The sequence below is a fragment of the Lepidochelys kempii genome, chromosome 9, assembly GCF_965140285.1.
Source record: "Lepidochelys kempii isolate rLepKem1 chromosome 9, rLepKem1.hap1, whole genome shotgun sequence".
In the NCBI taxonomy this organism is placed as follows: Eukaryota; Metazoa; Chordata; order Testudines; family Cheloniidae; genus Lepidochelys; species Lepidochelys kempii.
The window spans coordinates 73,922,651-73,947,294 of record NC_136388.1 but is presented as its reverse complement, the minus strand read 5'-3'; the positions used below and the strand labels follow the sequence as shown (position 1 = coordinate 73,947,294).

Sequence of the window (24,644 nt, the reverse complement as noted above, 5' to 3'; positions counted from 1 at the left end):
GTATTTAGTATGCTATTGCAGTGTCTTGATTTTGTCAGCTGTCAGCCAAAAATCGAATTAAAAATATTCTGTAATAAAGGTAAAAGTCTGATCCTCCAAAGGGTTTTGCAGGCCTTATGATTTCTGCTGTCTAGCAAGGTTTAAATGACATTGAGAGAAATTCAGATATGGCAACACACACATTAAATCATAATACCTACATATCATGAGTATGATTTACTAGCTAATGGAGGACAAATGAGAATGTAGGGTACGGATTCAGAATAAAATAACTTGTGTGGGGTAAGGCTTCTTGTTTAAAAGGAGGAAATAATGAGACTTCAAAGTGGTTCAGAACTATCAAACATCAATTCTTATTCACTGGGGGGTAAAACTTACAGTTTAAAGATTATTTCACATAAATCCTGAGTTTCTGATGCAGACAAATATACAGCATGCTCATCTGCATTACTTTACAGTTGAAGTGTTGGTTGTTGAAGTGTTGGTTTTAATTTACAGCCAATTGCAGTGGCACTGCCGACTTTGATAATTGCTTGGGTAATACAGAAGGCTTCTGTCCAAAGGATATTGTTTGCGGGTGTAAAGGCAACAAACCTTTCTGCAAGTAAGTATTTTGGATGTGCTATGTAAGTGAGGCATCAACAAGATATTATTGCTGATAAAGTAAATGAGGACCTTGCAATCTGATCCATGAAGGTGGACCCCTGTCGTCTTTTGGGCTCTGCACAGGAACAGATGGCTGTTCACAAGAATCAGATTCAGGATCAGGTCCTAACATTGCTATTTTTGTACAGCATATGTAAGCCATAAACTTTATAGTTAAAGTTACATAGACATATAACCCTCCATTTTCTCATGCTAATAATTGTCTCAAATATGTTCTATTTTATCTTAAGCTTGAGCAAAATCTGTTTAAATACAAGAATGTAAGATGCTTTTTTTGTGGGTGGGTATCTCAAAAACAGTAGAACTTGAAGGCAGAGGATTTAAAAAATAGGAGCCTACAGTTAGGTTTTTACATCAACATTTAGGTTCCCCCAAGTGGTCTGATTTTTCAAAAGTGCAGAGCAACTGTTGGAGTTGCTGAGTGGTCAGAACTTTTGAAAATTAGGCCACTTATTTGGGAGCTGAATGTACTTATAGAAGCCTAAGTTTAAGTTCATATTTTTAAAAATATTGACCCAAACTTCAAATGCCACATGTGTTTAGTCTTAATTTTCTTGGATATTGTAGTAAAAATAACAACTGAATCATGCACGGTACAAAATTTCTGCTCACTTAGGAGTGGTGTTACAATTCTGTCACTATGGAGTACTGTAAATGCATAGTCAGGAAGGCTCTTTGTGGGTGTAAGAGTTTGCCTGTATAGAGCCAGTTGTCGGACTGAAGCCTTAGCTTCCTTTTAATTCTGGTTTCTGCCTGCTTCCTCTAACCCCACCCTCAAAACCAAACCAACACAACAAGACACTACCTCTCCCCATCCCCACAAAAAGGCAAACGACATGCCAAAACATAGGTTAATGCAATATTAGTTACAATTTTAAATATCTAGGAAAAAAAGAAGAATGCTTCTCATACAGTAATAACATTAACTCACCTGTTTTGCATCATTTTATTTATGTTCTTAATTTATTTTGATTTATAATTACATCACACAAAAGTGTGTATCTAAGGTGCTAAATGCTTTTTACATCCATTAAAATGTACTCTTTAAATGAGAATAAAACTAGTGCCCTCTCCTCATCCTCAAAACCGTCTTTTCTTTTTAAAGAGATCTAGCAATTTGAGCTGAAAATATAAGTACCAAATTAATCTTTTGTATCCAGCATATTAGTCCTTTATGTGGCATATACTGTAGTCAGTCTCTGAAATGTTCTGCTACAGGAAATTATCAACTCAAATACCAGGGTAGGATAACTTTATGGCCATGAATCACATTTATAGCTATGCAGATTGAGTTACTAATAATGATAATCTAATGCCATGTATTGGGGCACAATCTGATCACCTATAGGATTTGGGAAAGAATTTCTCCCTTATACAGTTACAGGATTGCCCAGGTGATAAAGCAAATGAAGTGGGGCAATTCCTGAAGGTAAAATACCTCATTAGATGGATCAATATGGCAAATCGGTATGTGCCTACGTTTCAGCTCAATGCAATTTGAAGATGATAATATACTACATTAGAGAGACAGGATGGCTGAGGCTGCAGCTAAACACAGGCTACAGCTAAACACAAGGTGGAACAGATTGCTTAGCATAAATAGTTAACACATATTTTACATATTTAACTACTTATGCTAAACAATCTGTTCCACCTTGTGTTTAGCTGTGACACTGAGTACATTTGCTGGACCTGAAGAAGCTGTGTAAGCTCAAAAGCTTGTCTCTCTTACAAACAGCAGTTGGTCCTATAAAAGATATTACCTCACCCACCTTGTCTCTCTAATATCTTGGGACTACATGGCTACAACAAGACTGCATATAGTATACTACATTGTGAAAATTGATATTTATAATGAAAAATACAAATCCACTTTAATATAAATTAAAAAGTATGGCTGAGCAAAGTATTCTCAGTGAAGAGGATCCAACTATGGAACAAACTTCCAGAGAGCATTAGGCAAATCCAGAGTCTGACTCTCATTAGAAAATGCAAAATCTCCAAAAAGACCTTTCTATCACAAACATGATATTCATCACACTGACACACCTCCTACGGGGAAAAAATGTAAAGAGCAAACAAAACCCTGAAAGAAACCAGCTTTAAAAATAAAAGTAAATTAATTTTAAAAAAAAATTAAAAAACCCTACCCCAAGCAGAGTTTTTACCCCTAAAAGGCAGAAGAGCCAGAGACTCCATGAAGTTCACTACGGACTTTGCTATTGCTGTTGATTTTACATGGAAAGTGCACAGATACAACACTGGTGGAGAGCAGTATAAAACTTTAAGATAGATAATGCTTCATGAAAGTAATGGATCTCTGGACTCCTGACATACTTCACTCAATAACAGAACAAAATGTTTCCTTTTTTCTGAATTATTGGAGGGGTTTTTTTTAATTAGAATATTGTTCCTTTAAGAAACACACTTCTTTTTTTTTTTTTTTAATTGGCAGATGTCCTTACTACCGAGGCCTCTGGGGAGATTACTGGTACATGGGTCACAAATGTGAACAACTCTGGAATACTTTGGACTTGATTTTAGTAACTGTACTTCCTGCAGTAACACTGGCTTTCCTAGTTGGTGTAATAATACAGTGTGTCTACTACTGTAAAAACAAGTCAAATAAAAGTGTTAAAGGAGCTAGGTAAGTTATTTTTTTACATAATTAAGTTTTTTGCTGATCAAAGAAATGAATCTAGAAATAATTAACTCCTTTATTTTATGTGTATGTTGGACAACATCAATAGAGGATCGTAATTTTTTACAAATCAACTCAAAAGAATTGTGTGGAAGAGTTGGTCTCAATATAATAGAACAGATACCCAAACTTTGTGTGAAGTGTAAAGCAAAGAAAATCCTAGTATTTGAATGTATTTGCAGCCTCTGGTGATTTAAATTAACAGTGTTTACAGTCCAAAATCTCCACTCACTTTGTATCTGATATAGTTTAGGAATAAATCAAAACATCGTATCAAAACTAGGGTTGTCAAACTATTAAAAACAATTGTGATTAATCGCGAGATTTTAAAAAAATCTTGATTAATCGCAGTTTTAATTGCACTGTTAATAATAGAATACTATTTGTTTAAATATTTGTGGATGTTTTCTACATTTTCAAATATTGATTTCAGTTACAATACAGGAATACAAAATATACAGTGCTCACTTTATATTATTTTATTACAAATATTTGAACTGTAAAAAAAGTAAATGTAGTATTTTTCAATTCACCTCATACAAGTACTGTAATGCAATCTATATTGTGAAAGAGCAACGTACAAATGTAGATTTTTTTTTGTTACATAACTGCACTCAAAATTAAACAATGTAAAACTTTAGAGCTTACCAGTCCACTCAGTCCTACTTCCTGTTCAGCCAATTGCTAAGACAAACAAGTTTGTTTACATTTACAGGAGATAATGCTGCCTGCTTCTTATTTACAATGTCATCTGAAAGTGAGGAAAGGCATTCATATGGCACTGTTATAGCTGGCATTGCAAAGTATTTACATGCCAGACATGCAAAACATTTGTATGTCCCTTCATGCTTTGACCACCATTCCAGAGGACATGCTTCCATGCTGATGATGAGTTCTGCTCAATAACGATCTAAAGTAGTGTGGAATGATGCTCGTTCATTTTCTTCATCTGAGTTAGATGCCACCGACAGAAGTTTGATTTTCTTTTTTGGTGATTTGGGTTCTGTAGTTTCTGCATCGGAGTGTTGCTATTTTAGGACTTCTGACAACATGACATTGTCCCTCTGAGATTTTGGGAGGCACTTCATATTCTTAAATCTTGGGTTGAGTGCTGTAGGTATCTTTAGAAATCTCATATTGGTACCTTCTTTGTATTTTGTCAGATCTGCAGTGGAAAGTGTTCTTAAATCGAAAAACATGTGCTGGGTCATCATCTGAGACTGCCATAATACGAAATATATGGCAGAATGCGGGTAAAATCACAGAGCAGGAGGCATGCAATTCTCCCCAAAGGAGTTCAGTCGCAAATGTAATTAACACATTAGTTTTTTTTAAAGAGCATCATCAGCATGGAAACATGTCCTCTGGAATAGTAACCAAAGCATGAAGCGGCATACAAATGTTTAGCATATCTGGCATGTAAATACCTCGCAATGCCAGCTATAACAGTGCCATGTGAATGCCTGTCCTCACTTTCAGATGACATTGTAAATAAGAAGCAGGCAGCATTATCTCCTGTAAATGTAAACAAACTTGTTTGTCTTAGCAATTGGCTGAACAGGAAGTAGGACTGAGTGGACTTGTAGGCTCTAAAGTTTTACATTGTTTAATTTTGAGTGCAATTACGTAAAACAAATCTACATTTGTACATTGTACTTTCACTGTAAAGGGATTTCACTACAGTACTTGTACAAGGTGAATTGAAAAATACTATTTATTTTGTTTTTTACAGTTGTAAATATTTGTAATCAAAAATAATATAAAATGAGCACTGTACACTTTGTATTCTGTGCTGTAATTGAAATCAATATATTTGAAAATGTAGAAAAACATTCAAAAATATTTATAATTAATTTCAATTGGTATTATTTAACAGTGTGATTAAAACTGCAATTAATCAATTATTTTTATAATCGAGTTAATTTGTTTTGAGTTAATCCCTAGAGTTGACTGTGATTAATTGACTGCACTAATCAAAACACTTAAGTTATTAGGCATTTTACCTAATATAATCACATCCACCCAAACAAGACCTTTGTTTCCCTCCCTCAGGACTGACCATGCAAGCTCCTTTAATAAGTCCCCTTAACTGACTTGCTAGGGTGAGCTGAAGCTACGATATTTGTCCTGACTGATTTATGAGAGTATGCTTGGCTGCCTTTCCTCAACCTCAAACAGACTAAAGAGAGATCTGACCAGGATCCTGCCAATTAAGCACTATTTATCACAATCATTGGCATTTTGAGCAGATGCTTGTGCTCTGTACACATCCCAACATTTTGTGCGCTGTCTGTGAGAGCATCCCCAAGTATTTAAAGAATGAGGGGCATCTCTGCCCTAAGAAGCCATTTGGCTCACACCTTCTGTCACTAAGGCGTGTATGTGCATCCCAAAACATAGCAACTAAATCTCACAATACTATGCAAGAGCTAAAATTTTTATATGGCTGCCATGCTAAATTACAGAGCAACACAGCCCACTGTAGACTATCCTCAAAATATCTACAAATTCAGTACAAGAGCCATGATCTAAGGAGATGTGGGCAAAATCACACCAAAAAAGCATTACATATCCTGCACTGAAAAGAAAAACACTATGAATTGCTAAAGGAAAATTATAGCAAGTTAATGCTGCACTAAATAAAACCTGTTTTGGATGTCTTAAGCACACAGGGGCCAGCTGCAACCACAGGAGAAGGGGAAAGTGGGCTTCATTTCAGATTATAAGGGGCTTGGAAAAGTTAACTATACATTTTATATGATATGGCCCATTACTGCAGAGTCTCCATCTTATTTATTATTAATCATGTGTATAGTGCTGTTGATCTGTGCAGTGCTTTATAAACTGTATTATACATTATCTGCTGTAATGAGTTTCTAATGTAAGGTAGACAAGACAAATCAACAGCCGAGGGAAAGGAGGGAATACAGATATTACTTGGGAGAATGAGGAAGTTTTGAGGAGGAGCTGAAGCATATGTGAGCTTGAGATAGAAAACGGGCGACTGTTCTAGGTACTGAAAGTGGAAGAAGATGAAGGGGAGGAGGGTGAGAGGAGAGGACTGGGAGGAGACTTTCATTAATGCAACATTCTGTATCTCCACAATACAGCGGGCTCAATTTTGGGCTCAGTTAAGCCTCTTCAGCACAGTCCGTGAGGTTGCACAGGTGTAAATGAGGGGGAAATTTGGCCCAACATCTGCAATTTATTTCAATAATTGTTTTTAGTTAACATCCACGGCCACTGAATACACGTATATCATGATTAATTGGCATGGTACATACTAATCTATGCAGCTAAGGATTGTAATAAAGATTCAGTGTTCTTAGTCTATATTGTACCTGTATATAATGGAGAAGGAGGATCTAAGTTTTTCATAAAAGACATGTTCATGAATATACTCCACAGCATGGTTTGTTTTTAATTTCAGGAAACCGGCAAGACAAACGGAACTCGAGTCACAGCATAACCATGTGTTTGTTCCTGAGCTGGATGATAACTCAAGATATGTTTCTCAACAACAGTGGGCTAAGGTAAAAAGTGAAATATCTGCCATCTAGATTGTCACATGCTCCCACTTAAGTGGAAATCAGATGTGATTTGTAATGCTTCAGTGTATTGGTGAATAGTATTTGTAACAGTATACATTCTGTAGGCCAGTATGTTAAACAATCAGAGCTTAAAATCTCAGTTTGTCTTCATTCATCCAGTGCTGCCTTGCATCCAAGCAGTGCAGGTCAGAGGAGGAAACAAGCCAGCATTAAAAGTGCAATGAATACAGGCAATTATGTATGGTATGTGTGAATATAATGCTTGTGAAAAACAGATGTTGAATCTGACGTTCTCAGTTTATCTACAGAACAGGTACTGCGTGGACAGTCGTAGTGCAGGTTTCCACTGCTATGGTCTGTCAGTGTGTCTCAACACTGACCTCTAACAAAAGTCAACTCAGGTTGCTGAGGAAGTGGTTTGCTTTCCAATTCACTTAACTTATTGCTTTCCTAACAAACATGAATATACCTGTATGCAGTGTTGTTGTTGCCATGTTGGTCCCACAATATACCTGTCATGTGGCAGTATATGGCAATTTAATTACTGTAAATTAAGTAAAATTGTTCGCCTGCAAATTTTAAAAACATGTAAAGATTTTCATGTACAAAATGGATATGTTCACAGATTTGATGGGCACATTTAAGGAAGCCTAGCAAGGATTTGTTCCATACTATATCTATGGTCGTATTCTGTTGTAATGAAGATATATCAGGGAAGATTCTCAGCTGATGTACTAGCATAACTGCTTTGAAATTAATGAAGCTATACTAATTTATACTTGCTGGGGGCCTGGCCCATCATGAAAAAAAGATAATGTAATGCCTTAAAATTTGATACAATGAAATCTTGGACTAAAGCTGTATATAAGCTATGAATGTAATTAGGGTACATCTACACTACCTGCCGGATCAGCGGGTAGTGATTGATCTATCAGGGATCGATTTATCACGTCTAGTGTAGATGCGATAAATTGATCCCTGATTGCTCTGTCATCGACTCCTGTACTCCACCACAGCGAGAGGTGGAAGTGGAGTCGACAGGGGAGCGGCAGCAGTCAACCCCGCGCCGTGAGGACGGGAGGTAAATCGACCTAAGATACGCCAACTTCAGCTACGAGAATAGCATAGCTAAAGTTGCGAATCTTAGGTCGATCCCCACCCCAGTGTAGACCAGGCCTAAGTATTTCTTCCAACTGTATTTAGTTTGCCTTTCAATTTATTGTAGGTGAAGGGCTAACCTCTGTGTAAAACTAATAGCATGGCCCTTCTTTCTTCTGCCATGTATGTTGTGAGACTTCTCATCTACAGACACTTCTGTGGGTGGATTAGTTGGTTTCGGCTGGCCAGCAGAGTATGCTTATGCATAATGTAATTTTCAGTTTCTCTGTTCTTCGTTCCCTAGATGAACAGTCAAGCTTGTGATAGGACATATGTACCTACATACTAAAAAGTTTTGCCATAATTCATAATATAAATTCAGTTAAAATACACAGTGTACCACTGAATTAGTACTGAGGCTGGAATACTTTAAACAACCGCTTCCTGTTTTATTATTTTATCTTTGGAACAAGGATGAGTCAAATCCTAAATTCACATTGAAGTGAATATGCAGCAATCTCTTTTACTAGCTGGCTAAACTGACCTGAAGCACAGAAGTTACATAAAACTGGCCCAAGGTCACACTGTGAGTCAATGACAGAGCCAGAAAAAGAGCCCTGCCTTCATTCTGGGATACATTCTTTAGGATAGTATCTAAACATTTATATGGCACTCATCACCAAAGCGCCTCACAATCATTTTAATGAATTTTATCTTCACAAACTCTCTGTCAAACAGGGTAGATTAAAAGAGTAGCCCAAGGCCATAAAGGAAATCTGTGACTGAGCTGGGACTTAAACTCCTGTGTGCTAGTCTATAGTGCCCTACTCACTAGACCATTCTTCCTATGCCAATTTCCCACTCCTGACTCTCAACTCTGTTCTCTGACCATAGACAACATATTTTCAGTAACAGGGATCACCACTTGTACTAGCCAGCAACGTAAAGAAGAAATGGCTATATAAACTTTAACTGTATGAGATAAGGGACACATAGGAACTCACTGTATGTCCATATTCTCCATTTCTTCCATTTGGACCGGTGCATGCAAGTCATCTCATTTACAAACAACAAATCTGGCTACCTGAGAAATGAAAGCAGATAGCTGCCATGATAAATATATTTATAAAATATTTTAATAGAAAATCATTGATCTTATCACTTAACAGAAATACATAAGGCACAGCTTTTCTTTCACCAGTAGATGGTGCTGTTTAATTTTTTTATAATTATTGCTGAATTTGGTACTACAGATGCTAGCTTTGTCTTTTCTTACTGAAGTAGTAAATAACCTACCTCTCAAATGAAAAGTAGAAGTGCTACAAACTAGGGGTCCACTTCTGCAGCCCTTACTCGTGTGAGCAGTCCCACTGGAGATGTAAGGGCTAATGCATTATGCCCTCATTCACCTCCATGTTATTCTCTTACAATGAAATATTTCTTCAAATTGTTAGTTTCTAAAAACTAAAAATATAACGCTAATGCGTTAAACTATTTTTAATTAAGTTATTATAGCAAAAGAAGGCCAGATCCTAATCTATGCTATGGCCTTGTTATGATACCAAAGCAGTGAAATGGCCCTAAAAAACTGCCATAAAGGAGAAGCTAGCTGGTGAGTTTCCCATTGGGGGGAATACGCAGGTGGTGTAAAGATGGGATGGGGGCATGGCCAATGTGCACTGTAGTCCTAAAAATCCCTGCTACCGTAATAGCCCTATTGCCCTGAGCAATTAGCCAACATTTTGGGCCTTGTTGTCTTGTTTACAATAGGAGGAGAGAGTGATGATATAAGTCTGGTGTTTCTTTGGTGCAATCCTGTTTATTTACAAAGAATGTACACAAAATCCTGTTTACCTGAACACAGTAGGAACAAACAACGGGCAGTTTTCTTGCTTATTATTTGCAAACCTGCCTTTTCAGCCAGCACTGTGCTTAAAAGAAGCTCTTTTGGCTTCTTCTCAGGGCCATGCTACTTGTGCTTCTCTGACTTTCCTGACTGCTTTCAGTTGGCTTTCTGCCTTTGAGAGAGACAGACACATACACACCCTTACCTACATATCTACCTGCAATCCAGTCAGTGCCCCAGCCCCTGCATTTGTAATCAGTCCAATGGAAATCCCACTTATTCTCCCTTAGTTCATTCGTGCTCAGGTTTTTCATGTGGCTGATGCTTTGGGCAGTGGTTTCTATCGTTTCAGCTATCTTATTTCATAAAGGAGCTTATTTGCTTTTTCCATTTACCCAGAATGAACGATGGTCAGCATGCCCATCAGCTGCAATGAGATATTTTATTGCCCACAGACCAGACTCGTTTTCTGGAAGCTACCAACACCCTCCAGCACAACAGCCCCATTGGCGTTACGAATTAGAATATCCCAAAGTAACTATGCCTCTGGGTGGTGATTCTGCTGCAGCTGCTAACACTCCAATAAAGATAATACTTACAGTCCTAAGAAATAGAGAAAACTAAAAGAATGGTGCCGCTGACATTAGTTGGATATTTGCCTAAATAAGGAAACCAGAACCAACCCTTTCATGTGTTAGACAAAATTGGGCTAGTCAAAACACTAGAAACTGTACACTTAGGGACACTGGCAGGGAGGTGGGCCATATAATTCTTCCCTCCAGATGCTAGTTTGTTAAGCTAACAACTTGCTGATGATCCTGACTTGTTGTAGCTTTAGAAGAGGAAACATAATTTGAGCTTGGTTGCCACTACAGAGTACATATTTTGATTCTTCAGATTGCTCCCTTTACTGCTGCATGAAAATGATGCTCTGGTGTTTCATCATTCTCTTTTTAAGAGAGGATCTTGCTGCAAAACAAAAAGATACTGCATTAAAAAACAGCACCTCTACAATTACTCACACATATCAGAAGACCTCCACTCTACATCCGCTTCCTTCTCTCTCTCTCCTCCATAATACAAATGATGGAAAAGAGAAACAAATGTTGTTGTTTTTTTAAAAAACCCAAACATTAAAATGACCTTCACTATCAGAGTCATTTTGTTGACTTTGTCTTTCATTTATACTGGGAGTGAATTAGGAGTAACTGATATCAGTGGAGTTGTATTGTTATAATACTGGTGGAAGAGGAGCATCAGGTCCATTGAGCCTTATTTGTTATGTGGAATTTACAACTATTATAATGTTAATGAATTGATAGTGACAAGGGTGATTTATACTATCTTCACAACAAAAGTGAAGAGTTTTATAATTGGTAAATCAATTGATACATATACAATTGATACATATACAAGTGTAAATACTAAATTTTTAAAATCAAAGTCAAATGCTAGCAATCTGCACCAGATGAGTTACTTTTGTAAACATACTGTTGTGTACTTGGTGTGTAAAGCCTTCACTTCTCATCTTTCTTATACAGGATGACTGGACCACAGAGAATATTAGAATGCCAAAAATTCAACTGCAAAGCCAAAGTTTTGTGCAATCACAGTCACCTGGTGAAGTAGAAAGTTTCAGGTATGCTATGCTTTTGTCAGGCCTTCTTTTCTCACTTTCTCTCCAGACTTGGTCCTTGGCTTAGAGGGTGAAAGAATCACTATATAACTTTCAGTGGTATAGGAATTGCCATACAGGATCAAATCATTAGTCCATCTAGTCCAGTACCCTACCTCTAACAGTTGCCAGTACCTGATATTTCAGAAGATGCAAGAAACCGATAGTGCACAATTTCAGAAAAACCTGTCCAAAGCGGAAGTTTCCTCCTTACTCCCATCCACCCAGGATTGGCATGTGCCTTGAAACCTGAAAGTTTCTCTCTCTTAATAGATTGGAATAATGTGACCCTTCTTTCTCTTGTCCAGTGTATAAATGTCCAGTGCTTTGTTGAATCCTTCTAAGCTTATGGCCTCAATGGCCTCTATAAGTGATAAGTTCCACTTATTTTTTTTATATAACACGTAATTAGCATTTCCTCTTATCAGTTTAGAACCTTTCAATTTCATTGAATTTTCCTTATTTTTGTATTACAATAGAGTAAACAGAAGCATATGATTTACCTCCTCTAAATCATGTATTATTTTGCATACCTCTTTTTATTCATCACTCCTCTAAATTAAATTGTCTCTCATCATACTAAAGTCCCTCCATGCCTCTCTAATCATTTTCAGTGCCCATTTTAGAACCCCTTCTAGTCAGCTATTTGATCAGATTAAACTTGTACTAAGAATTGATGTAAACTAAATACATTTTATTTCTAATCATAGTTGAATTCCATTTGCTCAAGTTAGGGCTTTGCACAAATATCTGAACAACTATTCTTCATTGTTATAGTCCTTCTTTTACATCCTCATTGCCTGGTCCAGTTGCTCTTTCCATCATTACTCTGCTACTTGCTTCTTCCTTCTACTCCCAGCCCGCTCTCTCCACCTCCCCTTTTTTTTAAGGCACAAAGCAGAATCTAACTGTTCTGTGACACTTTCTTTTAAGGATCATTGAAGTTCTAATATATCTAAGTGTATTCAGGGGTTGCTATTATACCTATTGCATTAGTATTCATTGTACTTTTGAATCTTTATATGCATATTATAATTTAGCAGCTACTCACTAGGTTGATCAGATACATTGTTTTAGAATTATGAGACTTTGGGAAAACTGGTGAGTTTTTCTCCTTTTGAACAATGTTCTTTGTCCTCTCACGACTCAAACACTGTTGTTGCAAATACTTCAGGATTGTTCTGTGCATTAATGTTCCATGAGAAATAGCACATAGGACTAAATTTACCAAGTTAGAGTCTAAATCTTCAATTACTAGGTGATCTTAGTGTTTTTCATAAATCTCTGAGGTTTGTCAAATGTTAGATTCATAGATATTTAGGTCAGAAGGGACCATTATGATCATCTAGTCTGACCTCCTGCACAACGCAGGCCACAGAATTTCACCCACCACTCCTGCAAAAAACCTCACACCTATACCTGTGCTATTGAAGTCCTCAAATCGTAGTTTAAAGACTTCAAGGAGCAGAGAATCCTCCAGCAAGTGACCCGTGCCCCATGCTACAGAGGAAGGCAAAAAACCTCCAGGGCCTCTTCTAATCTGCCCTTGAGGAAAATTCCTTCCCGACCCCAAATATGGCGATCAGCTAAACCCTGAGCATATGGGCAAGATTCATCAGCAGATACTACAGAAAATTCTTTCCTGGGTAACTCAGATCCCACCCCATGTAATATCCCATCACAGGCCATTGGGCCTATTTACCATGAATATTTAATTACCAAAACCATGTTATCCCATCATACCATCTCCTCCATAAACTTATCGAGTTTAATCTTAGGGTTAAATTCTGTTCCACCTAATCTTAGCTCTCATTAAAAACAAAAAGTTAAGTTTCTAGCCCTTTTCTTTCTGAAGCTAAATTTCAAAATAGGTGACTAGGCTTGTAAATTAATAATGGTGACTTTTCTCCAAAAATCATAGGTTTATTCATTTTGATTTTTAGGGAGGAAAAAACCACAATTCCCTCAGTTAGCTATGCTCTCTCCCCTTCTTATTCCTCCCCAACAACTGCCAGACACCAGAGCTCCTACCTCCAGGTTCTGCAGTAATAGAATCTTCACTCCCTTAACAGGAGGAAGGCAACTGGCAGCACAGTATTCTCCCCTTACAGGATTAACAGGTAGAGATATCCCTTTTCTTCCATCACTAATGGAGTGGAAAGACGAGGAAAGTCAAAAGAAAAGCATAGAAAATCCATGACACTTGTGAGCATGACGACAAATTTACTTCCTTATCTATCGCTTAAGATTAGGGTGTATCTGGATTTAGAATACAGCTGAATAGGATGAGATGATAGCAGTGCGTTACCAGAGCCATGCATAACTCCGACTTCCTTTAAGGAAGAGGAGCATAGCTATCGGCCTTTTGGCCCTTGGTACAGGCTTGCTCTCATATATAAATATACCAAAATAGTCAAGATATACTAATCAAAGATTTAACACCTAGCTAAAATAACCAGCTACATCAGCTCATTCTGTGCCCTGAGCAGATGTATGATATGTAAGAGAGTAAGAGGAGACAGAGAAGCTTCCAGTACAAACATTGTCAAACCACATAACCCAAATTTTTGGCGTATAAATTTTACGTGGCTAGACTTGCATTCATTTGAAAAATGTTGTGTGGTAAAGGCCTACAATATCTCTAGCTGTCCCCATTTCTTCTCAAAAATTTCATCTCTAGTCTCATTTTTGGCTAAATTACGTAAAACCTGTATCTTCCAGCAGAGAACCTCCTGTATAACTTTTAAACAACATTATCAAAATATTAAGAAGAATTATTCCTGAAGGAAATTTATTGTTGAAAGCTGGTTTTGTAACCAGAGAGACATTGCTTCGGAAATTGAATGTCACAAAAGGTTATTAGTTATTTGACTTGATAAAGTATAATCTGGCAATTTTAGATGAAATATCTTTCCATTCAATTGGCAAATGTGAGGAATACAGAAAGATTTGGTCAGTGTTTCTTGAGCCCTGTGGTTAGTATTCTTGCTTTCATTTATTCTAATATGGACTATATTTAATAAGTATTATCTTTGTAAAATTGTTATTGTGTTGATTTTTAAAATGTGATATTAATAAATCATTATATATATCAGGGGTGGCCAAACTTACTGACCCTCCAAGCTGCATATGACAATCTTCAGCTGAACCCCAAGACCACCCTCGCAGATAGGCAGAAGCCAGAGGCAATGTGTGGGAGAGCTCATCAGGTCATGTCCCGTCCCCACCCTGACCCACCCCAGATTTTTGCAGGGTTTGCTGGCCCTGCTAAGTCACATGGTGCCACAAGGCCCCTTCCCTGCACAGCAACGGTTGGAGCCAGCAAATTAGGAGCTGTAGCTGTGGGGAGAGGCAGCAGCAAACAGCTAAGAACTGCAGGGAAAGCTGTTGCTTTTGCTGCTGCCTCTCCCTGTGGAGCTAAAGCAGCGGCCCCTCCCTGCAGCTCACAGCAGTTTACCGCTGCCACTCCACATAGCGCTAACACCTGGGAGTTGCAGGGAAGGGCCACTGAGGCCAAGGAAGGGGCATGCCTGGGGGGATGGAAACCTTTGAATTATGACACCCCTCTCCCCCGCTCCCGCACACTCTCAGCAGGCACCAGTCATCGCTGGCAGAAGCCCCTTCTCACCACCCCGCCAAGACCAGAAGCCCTGAGCTTCCCCCATCCTCCCACAGTCTGGTAGGTAGAGAATGGGGGGGGGTCTGGGGGGCTTTGTGAGCCATACTTTAACGTAAAATAGCTGCATGCAACTTGTGAGCCATGGTTTGGCCACCCCGGTATGTATTATGGTAGTACCCACAGGCCAAAATTGGGATTTGGGCCTCATTGTGGTAAGTGCCAAATATAGAGGTAGATATGGTCTCTGCTCCAAAGAGCTTACAGTCAAAGGGAACTACTCACATCCATAAACATACTTATATGCTTAAGTGTTGCCAGGAATGGGGCCTAAGAGTGAAGTGAAATGTCAAAAATAAAGCTTTTGGTGATTGTTTTAACTCAACACACAAATGCTGTGTCATCATTTACAATTATTTATATTTTTTTTAGACATTGCAAATATTTTTAAACCCTGTTTGTTTAATTCTGATAGCTATATACCACATCGGCCATCAGGAAGAGCAGTTCAAATAGCAGACAGTTCTTTCAGCCTCCAATCTCCTCAGCGTAACCAGTTTGGCTATCAGAACAGTCATATTCCTAATGCGGATTATGAAGAGGACATCCCCATTCCACCTATGTCTGGGAGGCAATTTCCTGTACGTATAAACTATCTCAAGCACACATGAAAGGTGTCCCTTATACAATCTTGTAACCTGACACTTGAGAATAAACTGTCATAATCCTGTATACATTTTATGTGGCTAGACTTGCATTCATTTGAAAAATGTTCTGTGTGCTAAAGGCTTACATCTCTAACTTCTGTGGTTTTTATCCCAGAAATCTCCTATTACTGTTCAGTCTAGGCTAGATTGTGAAAGCCCCATTTTGAGGGTTTTATCCTTGTGTGAGCCCTCTACATATGGGTAAATTTGACCTATTGTGGAGGTCAGTGGGACTACTCATATGAATAAGTGCTTAATAAAGTGAGTAACAGTTGCATAATCCAGGCTTCTAATAGAGAATCTAGAAGACCAAAAGTATATCCATCTGCTCTATGGAAACTATAAATCTATGTTGCTGATACAGTGAGGGGAATTTTTAAAATTTCTGTGAAACACAAATACCTAACAAGCTGATTCACCAATGTGTTACACTTGTTTTGTGCCAGCATAATTTATTTATTTGGTTGGAGTTACACCAGTATGAAACTAGAGTAATGTAGTGACAGTTTCTAGAGTCATGCTTAAATCTTCGGTGGGGGTGATGTACAAATCTAAAAGGAGTGCTGTAGATACAAAGCTCTTAGTATCTAACTATGGTATATTGAGCAATTTACAAATTGACTCATTATTTACTGTTTAACTAAATTTTCCCTGAAGTGTCAAATGTGTCAAACTTTCTCCATCACTTTCTGCCCTAAAATGTTGTGTTATTGCTAGCACTGTTAAACAGCAGATAATAGTAATAACAATAGTGCTGCTAATATTTAACTCTTACATAGCACCTTTCATCCAAGGATCTCCAAGTGCTTTACAGACATTAATACAAAAGCTTCATGGCATGTTTGTGAAGGTAGGTAGGTAGGTACACATACTATAAAAAAGTAAACTTAGGCACAGAGAAATTAAATCTCTTTTTCCAATACACAGAAAGCCATTTGTAGAACTGAATGTAAACCATGATTCACATTTCCTTGCTCTAGCCACTGAATCATTTGTAAATGATTATTTAAAACAATGTAAGGACTCCAATTGCTTCAGCAATTAATGTCAATAAAAAATTCTAAATAAATAACCTAACTAGACTCCCTTCCTGCCCCGTAGTTGTCTCTTTCAGTGGTGCAGTGTAATGATTTGCATGTACAAACAATTTGGGGTCTTTCCATATGGAAGGTCCTATGCAAGTAAAATAGGCACAGCTCTTCATAATAGTCAACCCCCACCCTCACCCCCCAAAAAAAAATCAGTAAGGGAAGGGTTTACTGTAAAGATTCTAAAAAAACTTGTTACAAAAAAATTAAGAAAAATAAAATAGTCAGAAAACCTCAAATATCTAATTGTTTTCCATTAGACACTCCACGTACTCGTCATTTATGTATATATTATGTATGGTTTCTCAGAGGTTCATTCTTAAATCTGACAGAAATCCCAACATGAATCAGGCCTTTAGAGTAGGTGCAAAGTAGAATTAATGACATTAAAGGGAGTTGGGTTGCCACCAACCAAAAGTTTCCCACCACTATTCTTAAGGACACAAGACATTTATTTTGCTGTATACATTTGTTGTCATCAATGCAAAAAATGAGGGTCTGAAAGCTATTTCAGCCAGTTTGAATTCTGGAAGAGTTTTTCTTTCACTTAGGCATAAGTTTCGTGTAATTCCCATATAAAAAGTTGCAGACATCCCATGAAGTCCATTTTTTTCAGAAGCCTGTATTCCTATTCAAGTATTGTCTTCAATTAGTTGTTCAAAGGTTGATTGCAAAAGGGGAAAATGGTAAGAGAATGAAAAATAAGATGCCTTTTCCTCTCAAGTTTAAACTATGTTTTAAAACAGTTCTTGCTAGCCGAGTGATGAACTAATTTACCTCACCCTGGCTGGGGAAGGTAGGATCTATTCTGTAGCATGATTTTGTGAAACTATGTTGCATATGTGATCACGAGTACCATGTGAAATTGTGGAACTTCGAAACAGACAGCATTTTCGTGGACTTTTGACCAGACTTACACACTGCTCAATAATCAGGGCCCGACCAAATTCATAGCTGTGAAGAATGCGACCTGGACCGTAAAATCTGGGCTTTTGTATTCTTTTACCCTATACTATACAGATTTCACAGGGGAAACCAGTGTTTCTCAAACTGGGGGCCCCAACACAAAAGCAAGTTATGGGGGGTTGCAAGTTTATTGTAGGGGGGTTGTGTTATTGCCACCCATACTTCTGCTCTGCCTTCAGAGTTGGGTGACCGGAAGGCGGTGGTTGCTGGCCAAGGGCCCAGCTCTGAAGACAGCACCACAGAAGTAAGGGTAGCACTACAATACCATGCCATCCTCACTTCTGTGCTGCTGCTGGTGATGGCGCTGCCTTCGGAGCTGGGCTCCCAGCCAGCAGCTGCCACGCTCCGGCCACCCAGCTCTGAAGGCAGCGCCATCACCAGCAGCAGCAGTGCAGAAGGGTGGCAATACTACGACCCCCCTACAATAATCTTGCGACCTCTTCACTACCCACTTTGGAGTCAGGACCCCTACAGTTACAACACTGTGAAATTTCAGATTTAAATAGCTGAAATCATGAAATTTATTATTTTTAAAATCCTATGATCATTAAATTGACCAAAATGGACAATGAATTTGGTAGGCCCATACCAATAATCTATCTTGGCAAGATATAGTGTAACATTCCAAGCTTTTGGAGAGCTTCAAAAAGACACACAAAAGGAGAAAAAAAACCACCACTGCCAGATAAATGTTTTCTTCTTTCCCAAGTGTAGAATTTCCTCCCTAAAATTACACCAGCCCAAAGTCAACAACAGACAACATTCAGTCCCAGACCAGTGACAGATTGAAGGTACAATATCGCAGAGCCTTGCAAGGACAGAAATGGGAGGCGTTGGAAAAGGTGATTTCTAGCTCTCCAGTGGGACACACCGCAGTTGCTTCAACTCCTGAAATTTTTGAGGATATCAAGATATTAGTAATTTAATTAGTTCTTAAATTCTTTATATATACTAGAGCAATTAAGTAATATTTTTATTCTAAAAAAAAAAATGTTTTTTTGTCCTCTCTCTCTGGTCTATCTGTAGAGCAGGACTCATGGTACTGAGGGAAACTTTTTTTTATTCTTTAAAACATTTCTAAAAATAGTTTTCTCTGTTAAGATGGTGACATAAGCATAATACACAATGATATGGTCTGCAGGTTTTATTGACCCTTTTTTTGGATAACCTACTTGTAGCCTCACCAATGATGAACAATACAGCTATCCCAAATTCATAGTGATAAAACCTTTACATCATACCATATCTCTATTAGCTCTTACTAACATGGTTTGGATCCTGTGTGCACTGGAAGTCAAATCATTTGTAATTTATATCAAAATGATCTCCAGATACTCCAGATGGCTAGTGTTCACAAATACAGAAACTAGTACTTAAAATGTACTTAACGAAACCTAATTTGACATATAAATATGAACAGCCACTTTTAAGAGGAAACAGTAGGAAATGTCTTGTTCAATTACCTTTATTTACATTTTAACTTCAATCTCTTTACAGAAATATGGCATACCGGAGTTTTCTAGGTCTGACAGGTTTCAGAGTGTTGCTCAACCAATGAACAATCCAAACACTGGAAGACCTTATGAACTAGGACGCTCACAAAAATATATGTAACTACAAGAAAGCTTTATAAAAAAGGAATCATCTATGGAATATTACTCATTATAAAACCAAATTCAGGTTGTTTCTGAAAATATCTTATTTTGTTTCCTATCTGATTGATATAGTCCTAACCTTCTTTCTGAAGACTTGATTATGCAGTTGGATATCTGTTTCTAAGTAGTGCCCTAACTGTTGCATATCTGTCAAGACAAAAAGATTTTTGTGTTCACTAAATTCATTTTGTGCATGTGTGGCAGGAAAGGCCACATAAGGCCACATGCTCCCCTCCTACAGAAATACTCATGAGAAGGAAAAAGGTGCTTTTAGTTTAACCTAAAAATCCATGGGAAATCCAACATTCTTTCCTTTGAGAGGAGAATCTAGAGTCACATGGAGGAGACGGGTCATGGCGACCAATCAGCCCATTGTTCCACAAGAAATCCTGTCACTAGCTAGGGGAGGTTGGAGCAGACTCTCAGTGGTCTGCATCTCAGTGCTGCTTTCCATCCCTCTCTTTCCTTTGTAGAGTTTGTTCCACAGCCATGGTGTCATAAGGTGCATTTCTACTCCCTTAAGGGGGACTGACGACATTGAGCAAAACCCATAAGGTTTTGTTTTCTGAAATTACACAGGTTCCTCAGGACAACATGGCATGTAGAATGGCTGCTCCCAGACTCCCTCCACATTCCTCATTTCCCTTAAAGCAAAAAACCTAATTACAGCTTGGGATTGTAAATTAAACCTTTAATTTTGTATATACTGACTACTTACAGAATTGGAGGGCCAAATTCTGTTCTTAGTTACCATGATGCAACCCCAATGACTTCAGTTAATTTTGCATGCGTGTTTGTGAGAGCAGATTCGGCTAGAGGTTCCAGTAAATGCAAGAGTGAAGTTCCAACAAAATTTTGTGTAAAATCCCCACTTTGTTCCATGTTTATGGATCCACTATTCCTTTCCTGGTCTGTCATAATGGGCACACGTTTCTATAATCCAACCACTGCTGTGATCTTAGGGCCATATTCTTCTCTCCACCAACATGAAGCTATTCATTTCAGAACCGCAAGCAGAGTTTCCCTCTACTCAAAATCAGCGAGGTCAGACCTCCATAGTAATTTGGGCATAGGACAAGAGAATAGAGTTGGGGAACATGTTATGCTATAGACTCTACAGCTGTCTATTTGGAAGTTAATACTATTTCAGAGTTGACATTACCTCTGTTTGGCTCCTCTCTATGATTGCTACTGCATAGCCGTGAAGGAGGCAAGTAATTATGGTCCAAATGCATGATGTCATGATGAAAGCATTGTGTTGAGATACTGAGCTTCCAGGTGTCCTAAGATACAGTCAAATCTTGGGACATCCACTAATTTAGAGAGCTGAACCTCTGCTGTTGCATTGTGCTGCCCAATCTCTCTTGTACTTGGTCTCCCTGACATCAAGTCAATTTCCCTGATCCTAAATGTTCAACTCAAAACTCTTTAGTTTCCCCTTTAAAATATGGTTTGATTTTATTTGTAACTTGTATGAAAGACATGAAAATATAGTAGTGTAATTTCAACCCTTTGTTTAACCCTTTATAATAAATCATGCTCTTCATTAACTTTATGAAATCAGTAAAACCATAAGGTAAATAAATAAACTGCAGATAAAAATGTTGACATTTCTTTTCTGTAGGTATAGTGCTTTTCTCTCAACAGCATACGCTTGTCTATATTCGGGCATCTTGCATGTTCTCTCTCAGCTTTCAGTTATGGCCCAGTTCGTGTGCATTTCCCTACAACTGCATAAGCAACAAAGCCAGAGGCATATTCAGAGCCCCTCACTTCATTTCCTGCTTGCTTGAAAGAGTTTAGCTGGATAGGCATAGCTTCCTGCGGGGGGGAAAGAAGAGTGACCATGAGGTTGGCAGCTTTTCCTGTCCCTGTGACGCCTCTCCCCTTTTAGCTGGCAATCTCCCCTGCTGCTATTGTTTTCTCCCTTCCCCCAACGCTCTTCTGTGCTCCATGCGCCATCAGCTGGGGCAGTGTCAGTTTTGCTATTCCTGCTTCTGCTGGTAGAGCAGACAGGTGATAAAGGATATTTAAACAGCATCTTTTACGCATCACCTACCTCTGGGCAGCAGACTGGCTAGTGCAGTTGAATCAAGTCATCTCATGGCATCTTAGTAAAGCCAATACTTCTCCCAGGTGGCTGCAATCTCATGCTAGAGAATCTAAGATTCCATTAAAAAGAAACCAGTCTCTAGCCATTGTGGTTGTGAAGGAAACCTTCCAAATGTGAAATGAATGTAAACCAATGCTGCAATGTCTGTTTGAGATTACAGATAGCCTGAAATAATAGCTTTGCATGTCAGCATTAACAATTTCAATCACTGCTGTTCAAAGTACACAAGAACAAGAGAGGATCATATTGCTTAGATATGCATAGACTTTTGAGAGAGGTATTTTGTATTGGCATCCCTTAAGGGCAAAGCTTGGTTATGGAGAGAGCTTGAGAGAGTGTCGCTGCTTTTAGTTTTGTTTCCGCTCTTTGCTGGTCACCATGTATAACTAAAACATACTGATGTTAGTCACTTGCACTCCCAACTCCTCTTATAAATAAGAGAAAAATAGACATCTTTCAGAGCTATCAACATTATTCTTGGATGTGTACAAACAAGGCAAGGAGATTTGGTTTTGGTATATTTGTTGTCTGGAAAAAATAATTTAAAAAATAAGGCGATTTGTCAGTCCTCACCACATAGATCTAGGTCAAGCAATAGAAACACAAATTGTCATGACCCTAAAAAGTCAGGTCCTAATGTGTGGATGAGTTTCACATCTGTTTTACCCCTTTTTTCCCTTTTTTCATTTCTCTAAACCAGTGGCTTTCAACCTGTGGTCTGTGGACCCCTGTGGGTCCGCAGACCAAAATTTCCAAAGGGGTCCACACTTCCATTCTAAATTTTTTAGGGGTCTGAAAATGAAAAAAGGTTGAAAACCACAGCTCTAAACAGTAAGTGATCTGCCCATTAGCCTGCAAGCAGCCAATTACTATTCCTTAAAATCATAAACTCAGAATGCCTCCAACTAATGAGCTGTTATTGGCATTCAGATCCATCTACCTGTTGGTAACAGTTGGGAAAGTCAGGCTTTTTCAGCCCCACCACTTAGTTGAGAGAGAGACTGACTGCGTGGGAGGAGGAGACACTGGTAATCCTGCCAAAGGAAGGGTAACAAGGAACAAATCCTGAGGGGTTAATGCACATGATGATCCACAAGGTCGGGAAAGAAAAAGGGCTAGGAGTAACAATGATGCAAGGTATCTGGGACACAGTAGTGAGACTGTTAGCAGGGTGAATGTAGTTTTCCTCATCAGACTTCATCTCTTGTCCAACATCCTTAGGCAGATCAACAATTGCAGGACATCAGTCCTGTGTGTAAGTACTCTTCCAGTGAAATTTAAATACTCAAGGATCATCATGGGTGAGAGAGACATTAGTTTGAAGAAACTTCATGAAATACTGTGACTGTCCCTTTTAGTACTGAATAATAATAGTTGTGGAAAGATTTCATCCACTGAGAATCTCACTCTTGGTCTTTGCTTCTCACTTTGAAACCAAGTGAAATGCCATAATTCATTAGGTGTTTTGTACCCCAAGTAGCAGGGTGAGGTGCAATCTAGGACCTCTAATGGCTTTTATATGCCACATCCCTGCCAACCATAAATCCTGCACACCACACATTACTGTCAGTTACTTCTTGACTAGGTTGGTCAAAAAGCTTGCTGAAGGTAAGTAGTTCTTATTGTTCCTGTTCATCCACAGATTTCAATGAAACAAGCAAGCTATCCTTTTATCTCAGTACCCAGCCATCCAACCAGAACTGCTTGGTTGTTGAGGTGTTTACCTCAGGCACTTTGTCACATTTCCCATGGCACTCTGACTTGTTTTTTTGGGGTGCTTCAGAAACTATTTTTGGTATTTTGATGCCTTTCAGTGCTTTTTCCTGTGCCTCTTGCCAATTTTTGCATGGCATTTTCCTGTTTGCTGTCTGACTCCGCAAACTTGAATGTTGTCTTATGTTCTATGTTGTGTCACACTGTTGGCAGTAGCCTTGTTGCTGCTGCTCATTGCAGCTTTATGCTCATTTTGCTTTTGAGGCATCCCTTGAGCTACTTATTCTCCAGAAGTGAGAATACGGCACAGATGGAATTATTTTAGAAAGAGATAATTAATCATTTTGTAATTGTGCTCCTCTGAAAATATCCTCTTGCAGGACTCTTATTCACCTGCCCAAATATCCTCAGAATTTGGAGATTTACCTATTTTTGAGGTGTTTTCTTTTAAACCTCATTTGCTGATCACTTTGAATTGACTTTCCTTCTGGGATCTTTGCCTTCAGCCTAGGTGACTGGAACATTTGTAAGGCAGGGTATGTGATGGTCAGTAGCTCTACCCCACCTCAAGAGTCAAAACAACTTCAGAACTAGAAGAGTTCTCCTAGATTTGCACTAAGAAGCTAAGATCCAGAAGTGAGAATCTTGCCTGATTCTCATCTTCAAAAAAGGAAAAATACATAGTAAGTAATGTTCCCATTTATTCTGTAACTATTTTTATTTAATTGTAAATTAAATTAAAGGGTAGTTTTGTAGTAAAATATTAGATATTAAAAACTTACATTTGTTTCAAAATATAAGTTTTTATAAAGACAAGCTTTCACAAACCTTAAAACCATTACAAATGTTTCCGTGATTAAAAACAAAAGCCACCTCTCCCCTCCCCCCATTAAAACAGTTCATTAATAATTCCTTCTGGGTTGAAAAATAAACATTGTACCACAGGGCTGGTTTATACATAGTGTGTGTACTGATTTTAACTAAATGGGCTTAAGCAACTGATTTCATTAAGTAGGTGTAGCCCTTTTGCCTTAAATAAAATTAAACTCAATCATCATAAGGCATTTTTAAACTATCACCGTTTCTGAGATAAAGGTACCTCTGACTCTTTTGTTGCCTCTAGCCATCACCTTGTTCAGGACAGAGTCCCTCGATTCTCTCCTTCTAGGCTGGGGATTTAGGCTGCAATTTTCCTCCCACACTTCACTGTCATCACAATGTCTGTGTCTACTAGACACAGGTGCTGAAC

The 24,644-nt window shown here is 38.3% G+C and overlaps 1 protein-coding gene across 2 annotated transcripts in view; it reads left to right on the top strand.

The window, feature by feature from the left end:
* LOC140917642 (uncharacterized) overlaps positions 1–21,085 on the top strand; it is a 36,562-nt gene extending 15,477 nt beyond the window's left edge. For both annotated transcript variants that reach the window (XM_078854234.1, XM_078854235.1), the window contains 6 exons: positions 499–604; positions 3,122–3,313; positions 6,798–6,900; positions 11,404–11,501; positions 15,629–15,794; positions 19,412–21,085. In XM_078854234.1, the coding sequence (XP_078710360.1) occupies positions 499–604; positions 3,122–3,313; positions 6,798–6,900; positions 11,404–11,501; positions 15,629–15,794; positions 19,412–19,528 (782 nt within the window). In that variant the 3' untranslated portion in view covers positions 19,529–21,085. The remainder of the gene's footprint in view (positions 1–498; positions 605–3,121; positions 3,314–6,797; positions 6,901–11,403; positions 11,502–15,628; positions 15,795–19,411) is intronic.
* Positions 21,086–24,644: the final 3,559 nt, after the last annotated feature.